The sequence below is a fragment of the Temnothorax nylanderi genome, unplaced genomic scaffold (genome assembly GCF_030848795.1).
Source record: "Temnothorax nylanderi isolate EJ_2023f unplaced genomic scaffold, tnyl_v1.0 TNYL_tig0036_pilon, whole genome shotgun sequence".
Lineage (NCBI taxonomy): Eukaryota > Metazoa > Arthropoda > Insecta > Hymenoptera > Formicidae > Temnothorax > Temnothorax nylanderi.
Window position 1 is genome coordinate 829,081 of NW_027249098.1, and position 19,990 is coordinate 849,070.

The following is a 19,990-nucleotide window of genomic DNA, read 5'->3' on the forward strand; positions in this document are numbered from 1 at the left end:
ATATCTATTTGTTGCATCTGTCGATGAAAAATGGAGCACTCTGACGCGAGACTTCCGACACGGAAGAGAATTTGGGACGGTGATCTCTTTCGAAACACGCGGAACGGAAAAGAGCCATTCCTGCTCGCTGTACAGTTTTATTTCTTTTTTTCTACGACGGATCTAATGGCGGCTCTTCTAACGGAGGCTGACGTACCTTATCGACTCCATGTACGCCCACGTGCCGGCTGACAAGTGTCCGAGTAAAAAGTCATTCGTTGACAAACTCGTTGCCCGGATACGGAAATAGAAAATTTCATCTTGTCCCAAAGCCGCCGGTAGTCAGCTGTGAGACTCGTGCCGGAAATTTAGAAGGCAGAAGTAGAACCGATATTAAACAAACGCTCAGTTGAGAACGTAACGAAAGAAATGTCGTTAGATAAGTTTATATCTTTACTAAATGCGAATGTTATTTTCACGATATATTTACTCTTCAGGTATCATTCTTTGAAAGACGTAATGAAAGCTGATAATTGTAACTCGAATGTATAAGTATATGACAGCTAATAATTTCGTGTTCCTTCTTGAAAAGAAGATATGATTGTATATATAGGTATTACTTTATAAAGTCATAAGGATATAAATTTAACGATCATCTGCCGAAGCATTTATGCTACCTTGAACAGAATTTCGCTGATTCTCAAAGTGATAGCGACATTTGTATGTACGACATTAACAAGATTGGTGTCACTCGCGACACACATCGCATTATTCATTCGCGACGGAATGTCACGCGTTCGTCTCGTTTCTAGAACGGAGCTGGTTGTAAAATCCTTGGAAAACATCGGCGATAGAACATTATCATCGTCCCTTGAGAGAGAACCGGCAAGCGAGCATCGTTATGATAAACGGTTACTACGCGCGCGCACATGCCAATAAACAGCGAAACCGCAAACACGTTTGATTGTAGTACATAAGTGGTCGCCATCTTTCGGTTATTTGCGTTTTGCCGTCGCACACCCGAGGAGCACTTTGTTCCGCTCGATTAATCTCCGCGAATCGCGCGTCTTGGATCCCTTTCGTTTTACATACGGCCGCTCTATATTCGGAGCATTATGTATCCAAAAGAGAATGTGTGTTTTCGCGCGATTCCTCTGCACTCGCTCGCTCCGAATCCAAGCGCCGATTTCGTTCGATCGCGCGAATCGCCGACCTCACGATCCTCGTGACACATTCAACGCGGGATTAACATTCCCGAGTTAAGATTATAGGGGGATCGCGGTTTTTCTCTATTTCATGCTCAAGGACTGTTCGGCAGGAATCGCCTCAATTTCAAGAAACTCTTCCCTCGGCTAGTTTGCGGTTTTTCACCGCATTCAAGGATGCACCTTTCTAACTTACTACCCGGATACTGAGAGTGACACCGTCAACGGCTCAATCTTTTTCTTCGCGCTCGTCATTGAAGACACAAAGCGAGAATTCTGAATGACTGCGCGACGCGAGCTCGGAATATCGCGCCGCCAGATTTAACGAACTGATTAATCGCCGAAAGCTATTTCGCGACCAAAGTACGGGGGGGCTCGGAAAGCGTGGTGAGGAACAGAACGTTTAAGAGCGGACATACGCATTCTCCACGGAGTCATTACATGTCCGTTATGTAAGCGTTGTTATTTATCTTGGTGACGATCGCCAGAACATTCACGTTAAAATAATAACGCGGAGGCTGCCAATGGCCCGCGAGAACGAAACGCCCCGACAGAAACTCACTTGTTACCCCATTTAATACTCGCGGCGTTCTTTGATACCGTTGCAAATCAATTTACGAATTGTATCAACGGCCAACGACTATCTATCGATTGAATTTGTTATCGGCGGACCCATTCTTATTCTTGCCGAATCAAATTTACTTGCATACTTATTATCATATTATACTAAGAATGAATAAATAAAGCCGAGATACATAAAGTATAAAATCCGTATACGCCGAAAAAAATTGTTAGAGAAGCAATAATTTTTTCAATGATAATTTCCACCTTTTTACAGAATAATATATGATATTGTTTCTTATTATTTTAAACAGCCCTATTTTGATGCAACACGATGGTTTACTTACAGATAGATATACGCGCTAGGTAAATATATGGAGTGCATTATTGCAGATGCAGTATGCATCTTCAAACTCAAAGGATGATACTTGCGGCGCGGGCGGCCGCTGTATGTCGGGTCAAGCAGACTTTTTCCCTCGCGCGTATATAAGATTGCGTAACATGTAAATACACCGCAAGATGCACGTGCACACGTACGTATAGGTAGGCGTGTAAGACCTACTCTCCACAGACTGATTCTCCACGACCGATCCGTGCGATTCACCAAAATGTACGATTTCGCGGAAACGGGGCAGAGACCAACGCACGACCGGCCAGATTTTGGACGGATGCGGTCACGGATGATGAAATTATTCTCATTTCATTTTCCTCCATACGAAAGAGAGAGAGAGAGAGAAAGAGTTATATGTCCTTTACCTGTATTCACCATCACGCGCGCGCGATACCGCCAGTTTCGTGCCAGTTATTTCGTAACGATCGCGCACCGCGGGAAATCTCGCCGCCTTCGCACGCGAACTCGTCGGGGACTCGCGCGCTCGTTGATATCGTAGAATGCTTGTAAAATTTCTGCTCTGAACGTTAGCATTCTTCGCGTATGATTCGCGTGAATAATCGAAATGATAATCCCACAATGAAATCATCGTGTACAAAATATCAAGACCTGCTGTATTGATATCGGTAGATATCGATATAAAGATACGCGTTAAGTCTCGGAGCACGCATCGATGATAGCATTGTGATTGCGCGTCGGAGGTTGGGAATTAACCAAATAAACATGACGTCGGCTAAATCGATCAAATCTCTGACGCATAATCTTAATGTGATCTTAGTATGAGCTTTCAACGGGATATGTATTGACATCTGCTATCAAATTTAGGCGTCAATACTTCCTGTACTTTAAACTGCGAGCGCGACGGATCGCGCGTAAACTGCACGTGACAAAGATTGAGTGCTTACGTACAGGTGAAAGCGGAGCGAATCGAAAGCTTAGGAATGTTTTGATGTTTTCCGCTCGATAGCAACGGTAATTCGGGTTGGGTTTGACCGCGTTGCTGACCGGCCGTTGCTAGAGCGAGGAGGGTTCTCCGAGGGATGCTGAAGAGGAAAACGGGAGGCAGGCAGGCAAGGTGGAGGGAGATGAGGGGGAGTGAGACGTAAGAAGTCAAAGACGCAAATAGAACGCCCAAGTTAGCCTAACGGTCTCGCTAGGCGGATCAAGGGGGAAGTTGGACCAGGCGCGCTTACCGACCAACGTCTCCTCGTCTGCCCATAGCTTTCCTCTTTCTCCTCGCCCTGCCGACACCTTTCGCATTTGCCTACAACCGTCCATCGTTCATCATCGCGCGCGATTATTGAATCAAACGCGATAATCTGTTACGATGAAAACTCCTATGATTAGATACAAGTTGTTAATATCAGGGAAGTGATAAGGCACTTAGAGACTACCGGGAAAAACCAGGAAAACAAAAATATTTATCATTTGATACTGTGACGGATAGATATGAGATAAAAAAGTAATTAATATCTGACGATATGTTCACGCACATAAGCTCATTCACTAATTATAACCATCAATACGTACCGTAACTTTAAAAATACGATAATATTAGGCATTAAGCTCAAAATGAGCGAGTGAAATGAATCGCGAGATACTTTGGCACGATAAACGAGTGGTCGAGAGCGAACGAAGGAGCGAACAAGAAAATTAATGAACAATGACTCAGCCGGTCGAACTATCGGCGTATCGGGGTTTATCTCTCTCCTTTCTCCCCTCTCTTGCCTTAATATTTACTTTCCACCGCGGCCGTGCATCGCCCGTGATTTCTGTACGGGGGAGCGACGGCGACGACAGCTTTATGAAATCAACGCCTCGCGCGATTACGGAGCTTCTTCTTCACCCATGAATAAGAGAAAGTCGAGCCTCTCGCGCCCGTGAGCCTATTCGCGTTTCGGCGAATAAAGAAATCGTCGATCTGAGACTCTTCCATTTTTTTCACGCCACCTGCCCGCCACATTTCATCGCGCTTCACGGATACCTAAATTCGGCCGCTGTCGTTGGTCCATCGATCTTTTGCCCGGCGACAGGCGGCTGCCGTAAAACGCGTAAACGCGACGTGTAAATGGTTCGTCGGAGAGAAAAAAATACATTCCCAGACTTCATTAATGCGTTCAAGAATGTCGCTCTTATTTGCGTTGAGTAATTTCACCGCGCCGCTATTTTATCCCTCTTTTCTCTACCGAATGAAAATGTCAGATAACGAATCTCCGGCAAGAAAGATATCTGGATGCGCCAATAAATAAAATTCTGAGGAGACGTCGAATTGAGTTATTGTACTCGAACCATCTAGCACAGACCGTCATACCTAGTCACAAGAATAATTTAACGACGAGATAAAAACAACGAATAACGATTACGCGAGAAAGAAGTATCTCCTCGAATTTAGGCTCAGTTCGTTGAGAAACTACAGCTGTGCGAAAAAAATATCGTCGTGTTTTCGAGACTGTTAAAATTGCGATAAATTTTTTTGTGTTCCTAGACCGCGATATGTTCTAATTTTCTATTTCTTGCATCGAATGGCGGGCGGTCTACGGGAACGCGACGGACAGTGTCAAGTTTCACGTAATAAATGGCAGAATCCATGAAGGCGTTACACGCTGAAATTACGTATATATCTCGGATTTTCGCACCCGACGCGACTTCGACACGCGTCGCATAACAATCCGCGGCCGCGTTCGCGCGTAAAAATAGCGGGGGATGGCATCGCGAAAAGAAATATTCCCGTAGATTTCACGAGCGCGATCTCGTTACGGGAGTTAAATAAAAATATTAGCCCACGCTCGCGGCAAGCACGGCGAGCCGCAAAGTGAAATGTTTGCACGAGTTTCTGCCCTTTCCATTCCGTCCGCCTCTCGCCTCTCCTTTTCCCATCGGAACGCACGCGCGTGCATAATCCTCGAACGCGTGTGGGTTCCCCGGGGCCAACGCATATCCGAGCATGCAGATGAGATCACGTCTCGGATCCTGAAGAATCAGGAACATTCGTAGGTAGTAATTCGAAAATTCTCTCTGTATTCTTCACACGCTCCGCTCTGCGCGTTACGCGCGAATCACTGCAAATGCGATAAATCTGCTTTATATACGTCTTTTCGATGTACATAAAGAAAGCTCTGCTATGTAAAATAGCAGAAAGTATATGTGAGTGTATGTGTGAACTACGTCTTTAATTTTAAAAACGTAAAATATAAATTAAATCTCGATTTAAATTAATTATGTTGAATACAAATTACAGGAGATAAGTCGAGAGAAAAAGAGAAAGAAAGTGACATTTATTTATAGGGTATGAAGTTATTTGCAAAATAACACGCTCGACGGGCGTTGCCTCGTAAATCGTTTCCTATATCAAACTCGTATCCCGCGCGATACGGACGGCGAAATTTGGGGCGATTCGATAAGAAAGTACAAAATTACGTCCGTCGATGAGACACAAGCCGGTCGGTCGTCGTCAGTGCGTTTCGTAATGGCGTGTTTTTTACAAAGCGCCGTCGGGATAATGTCTTAACTGGAGTCGTTGCCAGGAGTCGTTTACACATCGATCGGGAACGAACTGGTGGTATAAGTAGTCGGTAGAGTCGTTTGCACTTTGTACCAAAAAGTCGTCTGGCGCGGCTCGCTCGCTCGCTCGCTCGCGTGATTACGGAGAGCCGCGCGGTCGCCTCCGTATACCCACAAAATTTGCATACGAGACGTACGATGCTCGCTTTTTTTCGCGTCGCTCCTTGCGGGCGCTCGATGAAAACGCACCGTCGGATAATTAATAATCACCGAATACCAGGCGGTGCCCGATTATTTTTAACGGTAAAAACACACCGCGCGCAATTATAAACGTAAATACACTTCGCGCATCCAATGGTGCTCCCGTGAGGTAACGGTGCAAAATAATAATCGCGATGAAACGAACGATCATCACGGGAAGAAACTGCCGTTCGGCTTGCGGCGACGGACCCCGTTTTCTGTAACTGAAATTCGTACGCGATTACGCGCCGCCGCGCGCCGTCGACGCCGCCGCTGCGACGGCGAGAAAATTACTTTCGGCTGGGAAAGAAGCCCCTTCGAAGGAAATATCACATACCTTCACACCTCTTCGCCTCGCCCAATTTTGCACGCTCTCGCCTCGTCTCGGTCGCGATGGAACGACGAACGAGGGGAGGACCTCGTTCCGTTGATGTTTGTTCCGCAACGCTCGATAATGTACTTAATAGCCCCCGAATTACTTTGCGAATGATCGATCGATCACTGTTTAACGAGCGAAACCGCGACTATACCCACGCACCCATTCGTTCTACATGTAACGACATGCACGACAGACGCTCGAATCATTTCCGAAAATTTTCAAGTTGGATTACGTATATGTATAACAAAATTGTAATAATCCGCGTTTTATAAAAGTTTGCATAACGGACGATTAAAAGAGCATGAATCAGTTATTGTACGGCAACAAAAATTAATGGGAGAAAAAGTATCAGAGTTGACCGTTCATTTTGACAGTCTAGTATAATCTAGAATTACTAAAAATAATTTTCATTATTTTTACTTGCCTTAGATTGCATATCAGAAGGTCTATCTCTAAAACTTTAACCATGGTTTATACATATTTTTCATATTAAATCGTACTACATTAACTTTTATAAAAGCTTGGAGGGAATTTCCTTGCTTCTAATATTGTAATGTAGCTAAATCTACTAGTATATCGACTTACACTTGCGTACCTCTGTCATAATTGCGAAATATTTTAACGATTTTATCACCGATTCGAGGTGTTGCTGAAACTGTGAACGCGTGTTGGTAAACGCCGAGAGGAGCTCGCGATCGCGATTGCAGTGAATCCGAATGTTGGAATGTGAAAGAAATGAGTGTAAAGAGGACAAGTTGATCTCGCGTTTTGCACACGTATTCATTAACTTGAAGTCATATAGGCATCATATAGTGGTAATGCAAACTTTAAGACGCACGTACATACTCGCTATATAATGGAATATCTAATGTCTAATATATTTAATGCCTTAACTGCACTGTAAAACAGATTTAGACTCTGGAAAGGCTGTACACGCGGATGCGCTAAGCGAGGATTGCAGGCTAAGGGAGAAAAACTTTTCGAGTTTACGCCTATCGACGAGTAGAAATCTATTTTTCTAATTAAAAGATATAAATAAAAAATTAGCTTTAGTTTTCGTTATCCTGCTCCATTTATCAAATACATATATTTTGTTTTTATTTTTCTTATTAACCATATTTGGTTCTTATTCTTCTTATTTTTAAATTAAATTATTAAATTGTCTCGCTTGCACTTTTTCTCAAATGTTTATTGCCTTATCACTCGCAAAAACGTATACACGTGTAAAGGTATGCGAGTGTCCGCATCATATTGAGCTCGGGTCCGTGGGTTTGCTAAGCCCAAATGACTGTGCAGATCAGTCATCCCTGCGGGACAAACTCCCGCAACACCCTGCGTGGAACTCACGATAATATCCAAAAGTAACAGAATCTCTCGGACGAAGAGACAAAGTCGATACAATATCGACTTTGATAACAAATGATTAAATAAAATATAATCAAGAGACTCTTCTCGTCACAAGTCGCAGTCAAACTGCATCGACCGCTAGGAACGAGAATGTCGAGAGCCTCACACCTCGCACAAAAGTTGGATCACAGCGATCTTACATGATTTGCCGTAATTTGGCTAATCGACCATAAAACTTCGACACGGTATAAAGTATACTAGTCTAGAAAAAATCAATGGATCAAATCTCCCATCAAATAATTCTTCACGTATACTTCTTTTTTTTTTATAAAAACTAATTATCCATTACCTATTATTAGAAGTCGATAGTTTCGGATTAATATGGATTTATATTAGAAAATAAATATCTTGTGATTAAATATAGATTAGTTATATCTAGCGATAAATAAATACGATGTAGAGTATTAGTGATGAAAAAGGGACGTTATTCGTTGCCGGCGCTTAGGCACAAAAGGGGCACGAAAGGCGTTGCTCGGACGCTTTACATAGCGTTCGCTAACGTCTGGCCATGCCGGGAATGGCAGAGGGGAGACCTTCTGCCTTTATACCGGCTAATACTCTGGACGGAAATATCCGTAATGCAAGGACAAGCAAGCGGCTCTAGCTCGACCGCTCGCATCAAACGCGAAATATTCGCCAAGCTTTCGGGCCGAGCGAGATAAGCGACTCTTGTAATTGCAATCGAACCGAATGCGATAAACGGGCAAAGTCGATTACAAATATTCCATTTAAAGGAAATGAATGCGAGAATTTTAGTTGTTACGAATCAGATGCACGGTTGGATTTGCAAGATTTTTTCTGCATCGTTCGCGATGTGTATTCAAGAACTGTAAATCGCCATTCGATCGCGCAAACGACTTCCGCTTACGCAAACGCGAAAATTCGCCTACGTCAGAGTTTCCATTTTAAAGCCTGTTCTTGAACCTCATGCTCGACTAAATTCGATACGTGATATGTATCCAATGCGACCCACACGTTCGCCCAAGCGAGTCGCGAGCGAAACGGCATTAAGTTCAAAATATCTGTTAAGTTGTTGTTCTCGTAGCTAACAGCTCATCGGTTTACAATGCGCCGCGCGAAAACGCGGGTAAACATGATTCTCTCTACGCGTAGGTGAAATGTCGAAGGGTCCTCCGCGTGCTCCCGCCATTAGACCATCTCCTAAAAGCGTAGTAACTCGGCGTGACGCGAGTTTATATTTTCTTGCTGATTAATCGCGCACCATCTGCGCGCGAAATCGAATAAACGCATAAGACATCAATCGTGCGGAGCGGCGCGGGCGATCCGCGTGTATACCGCGCCCGCGCGGGGCAACGAGACAAATTCCCGTTTTTCGTCGGAGTTGGAGCGAATCAGCGGTCGCACGTGGGTGGCGTGTTCAGTAACTCGTGAACGTCGCATAAAGATGCTCGAATTGCCACGTTGAATCGCCGGATTTCGAAACCGGCTCGGCTTATATCGGCATCCACGACACACGTTCGCAACTCCCGAATTCGAATCCGCTGAATCCCGCGACGAACACCCGGTTAATTACGTACGAAGCTCGGAACGCCGCCGTGTCATAATCCTCACACAAAATGCGTGAAGTATGAGCTTATTCGAGAAAATGCGATCTCAAAATTGTCACGGACCACGGGAATTTAGACGCTTTTCAACATTATCGCGCGATGGACTTAGTGCCAACTTGTACATCGGCGCCTTTCGAAATTAGGCCAACTCGTAGCAACAATGTAGTCGAGAGCCAAGTTAAGACACATGAAGGCTTTTAACGAAATCGGACGAATATTACGATCTGCGACAAGCTGCGCCCGTTATTTCCGAGATTGTGAAAATTTCGGACAGCATCAAAACAAATTAAAGACAATATCAGAAGCACAAAAATTGATATGTTAAATTAAGATTATAAAAAGATGCATTATATAATCGATGTATTTTTTTGTGTTAATATGTAATAAACTAAAAAATGTGAGACTATTAATATGCATATGATTGTTCGATGTTTCTGCGGACTTACTACACGGTGTAAATTTAGAGGAAGTTTAGAGCAAATCGAAGAATTGTCGTAGGGCAGTGTGAGGGAGGGTACACCTGCCATCGTGACAGGAATATACCTCGTCGTCTAATTTTCTAGGAGCACGCTACGCTACGGCTCGATAAACTTGTTTATTTCGCGGCGCCTGAGTTCACGATTCGCCAAAATACCATGACAGATATGTCATACACGCTCCGCTCTCATTCGCCCTCACTAGAATGGCACTTGACACTTTTATCTCACAATGTTACTTATAATAAGTAACATTTGCGCGCGCGGGAGTCAAAGATAGACGACCGTCGTGCACTCCAAAATGTTGAGGGCCATGTTAAAGACTACAGAGAATAACGAAGAATTATGAACGACGTCCAATGAACGTGGGTGGCGTTCAGCTGCGCGTAGTTGTTTCCGTGAATTATGAAAATGCGAAATATGGCTTTATTTAATGAACATTTACAACCTATCTCGCATCACGCGTTTGACAAACTGAGGTTACAAGATATACAGGCAAACAAGGACATTCAGGATATCCATATATTTCTTTTTTTTTTATGAAGCCTTTTATCAGTTATTGCTATAGTTAGTTATGCTCTAGCAAAATTATTAAATGAAAATTCTTTCATAAAAATATATAATTAAAAAGTAATATATAGATTAAAATATGTAAAATGGATCTTTTATCAAAATATTAATTTTAAAGCTAATTAAAGCATTTAACAAAATGTTTAACAGTAAGATATTATAGCGCGAAATATAATCTTAATTGAAAGATGTGTCCGGTTTCAAATTTTCGTCGAGAAATCGCTAAACTTCCTAAAGGAAGTATTACAAGGTTCCATATGCGTGTAATGCCTTCTAATTATCGACATCCGGTAGTTCGCGTATCCTCCCAGATATTTATGTCCTCTAAATATTCTCTAACACATATTTCCGTCATCTATCCACTTAGTTCTACCTAGCCTAATCTGCTTAAAAATACCTGAAAATATTTGTCGCGAAAATTGGCCGTCTCCGTTCGTCGAGATGGCAAACGACTTTCGTGTCGACCAACTCGACTTAGAACGCAGTCCGGAAGGCAGCCAATTCGTCGCTACAGTTTACCGCTCGCTAGCGTGCATACAATGACGCTAACAGGAAGTAGATAATGGGAAAGCTTATCGCCAAAATACCGTGCCAGATCCCGCAAAATTGTGCCTATTGCCTAATATTCCATTAATCTGCTGATTTCATAGACGTTGCAGTCGATTAGGCATGCCTGCCGTGTGATGTTCGGGAGTACGTCAACCCTTGAGACTACGTCGATTACGTGGATATCAGAAGAAATCAGTTCATTGGCACTCGATAGCACTCAATGGCACTGACGTCGATCCGTTCAACAGAATTACCGATGAAGAACGTAAGGTTATTCAATTATCTTTCTGGCACGTTGCAAACGCGCCAATTCACCACGCGATCGATCATATTCTCAAGCGATGGATGTGTCAAAAAAAATTGCTTCCTGCGTGTGTTTGTGAACCATTTGACATACATATTAAAAAAAAAAAGAAAAATTAAGAATAACATTTATTGCAATGCATGTCTAATTGTAAATATATCCTTATAAATATCATTTATATAACATAATTCTCTAAAATATTTTTCAGGAACATTGCAAAAGTTCCGTAAAAAAAATTAAAAAATTAGTTATGTACGGTTGTTTACGTTTCAAAGGGTAACAACAAGGTTGCATCATCTCCGCTCGGTAGTCCTAAAGCGTAATAATCCAAGAAAGCTGGAGCGACAACCGTTTCTCCAAAATGGCTCGTGAAAAAGGAAGCAGTGAAGGTGGTATTTCGTTTGGGTACCATCCAGGTCATCCTCCGGACGACGTGCTGCGGACGAGAGAGTGGATAGGCGGAGGAGGAGACGAAGAGGACGAGTAGAAGAAGAAGACAGTGAAAGTTCTTAGCGGACAGAGACGGTTGACAGAAGCAACGGAGTTAAAGAGGCTGGACTGATCTCACGTTGGGCTCATTAAGGGCTACAACAGCCGCGTCGCTTCCTAGACTCCTCGCCAAGTCCACGCCAAGTGTCGTCATATCTCGTCTAATCATCGTTTTTCATCTCGGATTCCGTTGTTGTTCCATTCGTGGAGTCTCGTTATTAGGTATATATAGGGTGTTTCGTCAAAATGGTGCCAGAAGGTTTCTAATTCTTGTCGCGCTGTTTGCGGTCCAGATTCATTTAAATGTTTGTACACCTCGAAATAGTAAAATATTATCAAGCATAAAATTTATGTCTATTCGATTTTATTCGACAAGGTCGAATTTGACGAACTAGACGTTAATAAGAATAAAAATAAATAAAATAAAATTTCGCATTTTTAACTAAATAACTCCTATGGAACCTGTTTTTTTTTTTTTTTACAGAAGCTTAAGATTTCATTGTTTTGACATATTTAATCTCCTACAAATTTTTCTACGTATCTTCGTCCAATTTTTCAAAAGAACTTCGCAGTAAGGTGAATTAGCGTGATGAGTCGTAGTCTTCGGCGCTCTTGCCCGCTGCAAAAGGCACTCATTCCGTTCTAAGTATAGCGAATGATGTACGGCGATAGGACAACGGCGACGTCTAGCCCGAACGACGGGGCTACCGCATCTTTTGACAAGTACGGTGCAATTTGCAAAATGTCGCGCCGCCGAAAAATTACCGACAGCCTCGATTAACGTGAGACGACAATGTAATAGGTGTGACGGAACGTCGTAAAGAAACGCGTCGAACCGCTGAATCAACACAGGTACGTTCCAATGATGCAAATTGGACGGGAACAGCCGGACGTCGCCGGTGGTCGCGCGTAATAGCTACGCGATCTAATTTCGTGTGTGCCATCCAACTCACTGACTCACTTGGCACATATACGCAATAGTGTATTCTTTTCTTCGCTTGTGTTTCGTGGAAAATACTAGAGAATTGCCGGATCTCGCGTGAAAGCTGGCGGAACTTTTCGCATTTCCCGAACTAGAGGAGGAGGCGAAAAGTAAAGAAGACTTTCGAGTGTCTCGAAGTCCGAAGATTTCAAGATCTACCCTGAACCGGATCTGAACACCGTTGTTAAGATTGGTGGCTTCAATTTGTGATGCGGAGGATAATATCTGTTAGCTTCTGTCGAGATGTCGTAGATGTCGTAACTACGAAGGTCATCTGCCGATTTGAGGAAGCCGATAGGAAGAGTAACGTCACCTTCAGTTCAGTGGTATCGTAAATGAAACAGAGACCTCTGCGGAGATGAGGCGGGTGTGCAGCGTTGGTGATCCGTTTATTTTTACAGCAATGCCAGGGTGAATGCTCCGCGGAATGTTTAGCTTCGGCACATCGGATGCGCGCACATATGCACGCGCGCATCGCACTGCACGTAGCATATCTATATACCGAACCGCCGCCGAATTTCATTGGCATGCGTAATAAATACGATGATTCACGCCGCGCGATACTATCCGCAGCGCGTGCGGAAACGTTCGAGGCTCAATGACAAAATCGAACGTGCCGAATTGCGGAAAACGAAGCTATAGCTTATAGATAAGGAAGCGTGTTTGCACGTGAACGTTTCCATTTTACTTCTTATTTCACGAAGGTTTCCTGTTGAATTCCACGTTGTTAATACGAGAGTAAACTTCTGTAGAATTTAAGTGTGCATAGTCGACAGTTTATTGATGGAAATTAATATAAAAGTTATTTGAAATGGTTTCTATTATTCAGTCTCACACAATACTAATTTCAATTTAAACAATGACTATAGTTTTACCTTTAATGTTTTAAAAAGAGATCATAATTGGAATAATCTGCGTACCAACGTAACAGAACAATGGTTAAAAATTACATACATCATTAATAATATTTTACAATGTACCTGACAGGATTACTATACATGTAACATTCAGATATTACGGAATCAGAGTGCAGATTTTTGCTCACGTATTATTTTCATACGTCGATAACAATTTCAGGGACGAAAAAAAAAATACAAGGAAAGTACGTCTAGATAAAACGCATACTATATACATATATATACGCCTAAGCCGACTGGATTGGGGATTGTCGGTCCATTAGCGATGTTTTGCGCGAGCAAAGTGCGTGCGCGCACAGCTGTTACAGCGTAAACTACGCTTGTATCTGCCAAGAGCAACAGAAGAACGCGGCGCGTGTGCATCCAAACGGGAGGCAGGAAAGTATACGGGGAAAGGAAGGAAGCGTCGGATATTACGTTACTCTATTGGAATCAATCGACAACGGCGTACACCGTTAAATATACCGAGAGTCCAACATCATATTTCGGGGGGATTACTTTCATTCTGTGCCACCGTCATAAACAAGCCTAATCGTGACGACGGAAATAGCAAGCTCAACGCGTGGCTCTTGCTGTCAGAACGAAAAATAAAAGTACTGTTGTTTAATAGTCAGAAAAAAAGCATACGTTTTAGCGTCGTAAAAAGAGCGATGATTAATACTTTATTGCATCTTGCGTCTGATTCATTTTAGGCCTTCAATTCTTTCTATTTATAATTTTGTAATCGTCGAGCATTTCCTGTTTCTTTTAATTTATGCATATAATGAGTTGTTCGCCAAGCTTTATAAAATTTTATGTAAAATTTATAGATAAATACAAAAATAACGTTTAGAATTGAAAATATTGTACGATGTAATTAATATAAAACATTATATAAATGATAATTATATATAGATACAATATGCAATGTGCGAATTATAATAACATTATTGTGAACAATATATAGCCAACTACAAATACGTTTGACATTCGCATATAGTTAGTCTTCCGATTTTATGGGATTATTTTCGTGGCAGCAACTGTTCCAATTTATATTTCGCAACTTTTGTTAGGCGTATCATTATTCATTATATTCCTGTTTTGCCTTGACGACCACGATTTCAGATTGTTGCAATTTTTATCTAATAAAACCGAGTAAATAGCACAGTTTGATAAGGCAAAAAAGTCATTTTCTTGAATATGTTAGTTTATGCACGCGCCAAGATTTAATGTAGCTTTACATATATTTTCTTTATCAAACGTTTCGGGCAATATCGACTCGTAATACACTTTGTGCACTTCTACTAACGTCGTGAGTGTGGATCCGAGTCCGCAAACGTGATGCGTGATGCGCGAAAGATGCACGTAATCGCGACGACGTAATGCGTAAGCCTGTAACCGCGCGTGCGTGCGTAGGCGTTTGCACGTAAGACTTCCACTCGAAGGCGTCAGTATGGTAGACGTGTTAGCACGTATACCCGGCCGTCGTACGAGAAATAAATCCATAGGTGTAAGGGTGTCGCTGCCGTTTGGAGCCCGGCCAGAAAACGGAAAAGAGGTGGAGTAGAGAGGGAAAGAGTTAGAAAGAGAGAGGGGACCACCGCCTACGTTTCGCGCATACCGTGCCGATAAATAATCGAAAGAGTCGTCCAGAGCCGCGAGCTGCCAAAATTCTCATCCCGCGAACGACCCTCTCGTCGCGAATCCTCCGAAGGTCGGGCCACGCTGGACGAGATCTAGGTGACGACTTATGTCGTCCATAGATACCGCAAAAATGAGCCAAACGCGTAACAGTTGTAACAGAAACAGCCGCCGACCGATGATAATGGCGGGGGATGGATAAAATTGATGCACGATCCACCTGTTAGCGCACGTTCGTGATCTCGTCCTCGCCTCGCCTAGACTGGCCTAGATTTACAACGTTTACACAGTATATCCGAAGTCGCTTAAAAGAGTTGCTCTTTAAAAGCCATTTAAATCTACGCTGACGTGGGCAGCAGCGCCGGCCGTCAATGTCCCGAAATTCTTAGACCTACTTTCATAATATTTGGACGCGGCATTCTTTCCTGGCTCTGCTATTGACTGCCGCCGGTCGAGCTGGAATGTCGGTTTTAGGAAACGATTAATCACATCTGCGTTCCGATTACGCACGTATCTCGTAAGCCGGGCTCCGAGCGGAATGAAATCGTGTCCGATCTATTGTCAAGAGTTAACCATGGGATATTCAGCGCGGTCAGGCTTAAATATAGCTCGTGTTTTCCATCGACAGCTGCTCGACCCGATGTTTATGAGCCATTCGCGTATCTACGAATCACTTTTATGCCGTCGTGAGATGGGCGTTAGACTTCGCGTCGGCACACCGTCCAAAAATTTAAAAAAAAACTCCAAAAATCACACACAGACATACGTGAAGACGAGAGACGCCGTGCCCCGATAGCGCTATAACCATCACTATAGCGGCTGAATAATTGCCATGAATTTACAGAATAACGTGCGATAATGTGTGTTTATGCAATAGCGCAAAGCTGTAAAACTGTAGTCGGAAGGCGCTGGCCATAAATCGAAAAAAGCAACGCGGATTACGAGCAACATGTTCCCGCGAGGGAGATAAATTTAGATCGAGATTTATCGATCGTCTCGTCCGGCTCGGACGATCCATCCCGCGATCGTGCGATTGTCAACACCCACGGGAGCGAACCATTTTATACTTATTGTCCGCGAATTCGGTGACCATCGCGAAAAAAAGAACGTAAAAATAAACTTTGTGTTATATAACCGTGTGAAAGAAGAGGAAATAAAAAAAAAGTCCGTCTGATAGAACGAGAATAGAATTTCGCTGTCACTCGATTACCATTTCTCTTTGAAATATACGAGAAAAGGTGGATGCAAATGGACGATATATTACGCGCTCGGTATGAGACAAAGCTCAAGCATGTAACCTTCAACTTTTTCAGCAAGATCACATCATCGTTTCTATATTCGCGAAACGAGTCGGTTCGTTTGTTTTATGTTCATGGGATGTCGACGTGAAGTTTTTGACAAGCACATCCACGATGAAAGTTAAATAAGTTTGCAGAAACATGGGTGAACTTTAGAAATTGGAATTATCGAAAAAAGAGAATAACTTCCACAAAAAAATCTGAATTCCAGCTTAAAAAATTCTATACATTCAAGTACATATGACATTTTATACGTGAGAGTTGACCTATTTTACTGAGTTCTATAATTACCACAGCTAATTAAAAAAAAACGGATATTTAGAAGAATAGTTTCTCCACGAGAGTGAAAAGAAATGCTCGACTGTTCAAACATCATATATCATTGTGTTTGGCTGAAAGTTTTCTGGCTTAAATTTCCGACTATCGAGAAAATCGATTAGCACACAGCCTATATATATAAGTTCTTCGAAGCGTCTACGGAAATACAGTTCATTTGTCATCCATGAAGTTTCTTCCTTGGAAATAACAATCCCCTCCCTAGTTAAAGAACGATATGCATTTTAAGCTATGCCACTTGACACTTATGGCGAATGTCTGGCCGTACTTTGCGACGGTGTTTATTAAACTACCAACAGATGCAGCAGTAAAGAAAACGAACACGTTCCCCGGGGTAAAATCGTTGAGGAAAGTAAGTAGGTCAATACCAGGAATCGGAGTGATCGTTAGCATACTTGTAGGGTTCGGTGTTTACAGGGGAATTTAATCGCAAAGGAAATTCAAATAAACGACTAATCCGGCACCAAGATCTTGATTTCAAATCCAATTTTTAAAATAACTGCTATTTTCCTAAAAGCTCCGTTGACCATTCGCGTGTAAATACCACGTAATATTCGGAGCTTCCGGAAGACTGCGATAAAATCACGCGGAACTAATATTTAAAAACCGATGGTTAGTACAGGTGGACAACCGTCAAGCGTCTACAGATAAGAGGGTGAATAACCGTGGGTAAAAATACTGGCAGAATGGAGTGCAAGAGGTGACGGGAAAAAAGGGCACGACGAAGACAGAGGGATGAAGAGAAAAAGCCCGAGGAAGAGAACGAGATGAGTAGAGGGGGAGGAGTGCAGTTGGACGTGGTCGCCGCCCGATCCGGAATGCGCTTTACGCATTCATTCGTCTCGGTCTGCCTCAAGCCTGGTCCAAATGTCCGGTTGCAGTCGTGGAATAAATGACCCACAAATAAAATAGTACTATCCCGATTGGTATCCCTTGCATTCGTGAAAAATCTACAGCTTTCGTTTTTTATCGACTTTTAACGTGGAAAATCTAGTCAAGTTGTCCGCCAACAGTTACCTGATAAACGACTCGCAAGTTAAATGGTACTATCGTAATCAACCCGTTAAAATTCTCCATTTATCAGTTTCATTATGTTTTTCTCATTTGAAATTAAAAAAAAAGTCAAGATATTTTTATTTAGTGACGAAGTCGAATAAAGAGTCGAGCGAAATGTTACTTCGTTCGCCAAGTTCGCCGCTTGACTTACATACTCTCATCGACTTCGCGTAAAACTCGGCGTGACGAAGCGACGTTCCGTAACTCTCACACGAACACAATAGCGGTAGGGGGTTAATGGGATTGAAACGCAATCTCGGCTCAAACGTAACACTCTTTATTAGTCGACACAGATGTTAGTCGCAAGCGATCGAGGTGTGTTAAGGGTCAGCGAGGTAACCACTCATCATGACGTGTTGCAGTCCAGCTAGCCACGCGTACCGTACCGTCACAGTGTTTACAGCGCTTTGCCCTCGGCTCAGGCATTCTGCGGTGACCTCGTGATCTCACCGATATCCCATCGTCGCTTTATGCACTTCGCGCATAGACACGCACGAGCGCGCACATTCACATGCACCCACTCTCTCTAACTCCCACCCACCCCCTCTCTCTCTCTCTCTCTCTCTCTTTCTCTTTCTTTCTCTCTCTGCACTTCTCGCGGCGCGACGAATTATTATCCTAGTCAGACACAAGAGAAAATTGTCTCGACGTGCAGCCCGCAGCCGTATTACATGCACTATCCGCGTTGATCATCGATTATCGATCGCGACTCCGAGGATTATCCTCGCTCGTCCATGTTCCCGCTCGAAGTTGCGTTATGCTTCATCGAGTACCGCTGAGGAAACTTAGTGTGATTAACTTAATATGATTTGAGGCACTCAAAGCGGCGATGTATATTGCTATAAGCAGCAGTTCGCGTTTCAAGAGAGTTGGGAGACTTTCCGCGTAACAGTTTATAGTTCACACTCTGGCGCCACGAGATGAGAACGAGACAGCACTGAATGTGGCGAATCTTACTAATAAAGTGATTAACGTTCGATTTTAGGAATAGATGTGCGCTGACGACCGCATGCTTTCTATGCGTGCATTTATGTACAATTTTTCGAAAACAGTCGCCCACTGTTTTCGCCGCGATCGAGATTCGAGGGAATGCAGCTTCATCTGTCTGTGGGAATGGTACGTTGTGCTTCATACGCGCGAGACAAGGATCGCACTTGCTAAGGATCAACCCTTCCGACTTGCCATCTTGTACGAGATTCGGCTTCACCTCGCACTCTTTTCTCTTACATCGTTCCGCCTGTTCCTGTCCACGCGTCTCGGTCTCTCGACACGCGATCACCGTGCCGCCGTGACGCCTCGACGATCAGAGACCCGACATGATGATCGATCGAACGATTAAGCCTCGAGAGAAATCTCCGAGACAATGTTCGTCCTGATTTTTCGTCACGCGCGGGGCTGACCGTCTCTTATTCCGGTCTACACGAATCTCCAGACAATTGAGAACTTCTGTAATCACCGATAAGTGAGTACAACTATGGCACGACGCACCGCCGATAACGATAACGTAAAAGAATGAGAGATAGAGAGATCTTCCTATGAGTGATACTGATTTCCTCTTCCTGCTTTCCGACGTATCAATATCAATCACACGATGATCGATCGCATTATCTGCAGTCTTTTGTGTAGCGTTCGACCACTGTGACTCATCTCCGTATCGGTTTGGGTATCAGTGTACCGCTGCGAGTCCGAGGAGTCGCGCAAGGATCGTAGGCGAGGGTGTCGCGGGCGAGTGTGTTCACATCGCGAGGTGGAGGGCGTCGTCTAGGTCGCCGTAGTAGCGCTTCGCAGCCATGTCACACGCGCACTGACGGACGTCCGACGTGCCGACGCCGACGCCGACGCCGACGCCGGGACGCTTGCCTTCGGTCGGACTCGGTCCACCATCTCGGGCAGCGTCGGGATGCCCGTGCTGGCATCGCGCCAACGTGCGACCAGGCACGATCGATTCCTCCGGTGGAAGGCGTTAACGCCGCCTTACGAAATCTCGCGGCGCGCCTTTACGAGATCGCAAACGATTCTTGAAGATCGGTCAAATGGCACGAGTTATTTGGCATTGTCATTTGTAATTATTCATTATTTTTCATTAAAAGAGTTTCGGTAATTTAGATACGATAGTGCGAGATAAGTACAAAAAATTTGAAACTATAATAGTCAAGAGATAT

The 19,990-nt window shown here is 43.5% G+C and overlaps 1 protein-coding gene across 2 annotated transcripts in view; it reads right to left on the reverse strand.

Annotated features, from left to right (window-relative positions):
- The window catches only part of LOC139771162 (uncharacterized), a 162,788-nt gene extending 143,176 nt beyond the window's left edge, over positions 1 to 19,612 (reverse strand). For both annotated transcript variants that reach the window (XM_071703714.1, XM_071703713.1), the window contains exon 1: positions 18,215 to 19,612. In XM_071703714.1, the coding sequence (XP_071559815.1) occupies positions 18,215 to 18,254 (40 nt within the window). In that variant the 5' untranslated portion in view covers positions 18,255 to 19,612. The remainder of the gene's footprint in view (positions 1 to 18,214) is intronic.
- Positions 19,613 to 19,990: the final 378 nt, after the last annotated feature.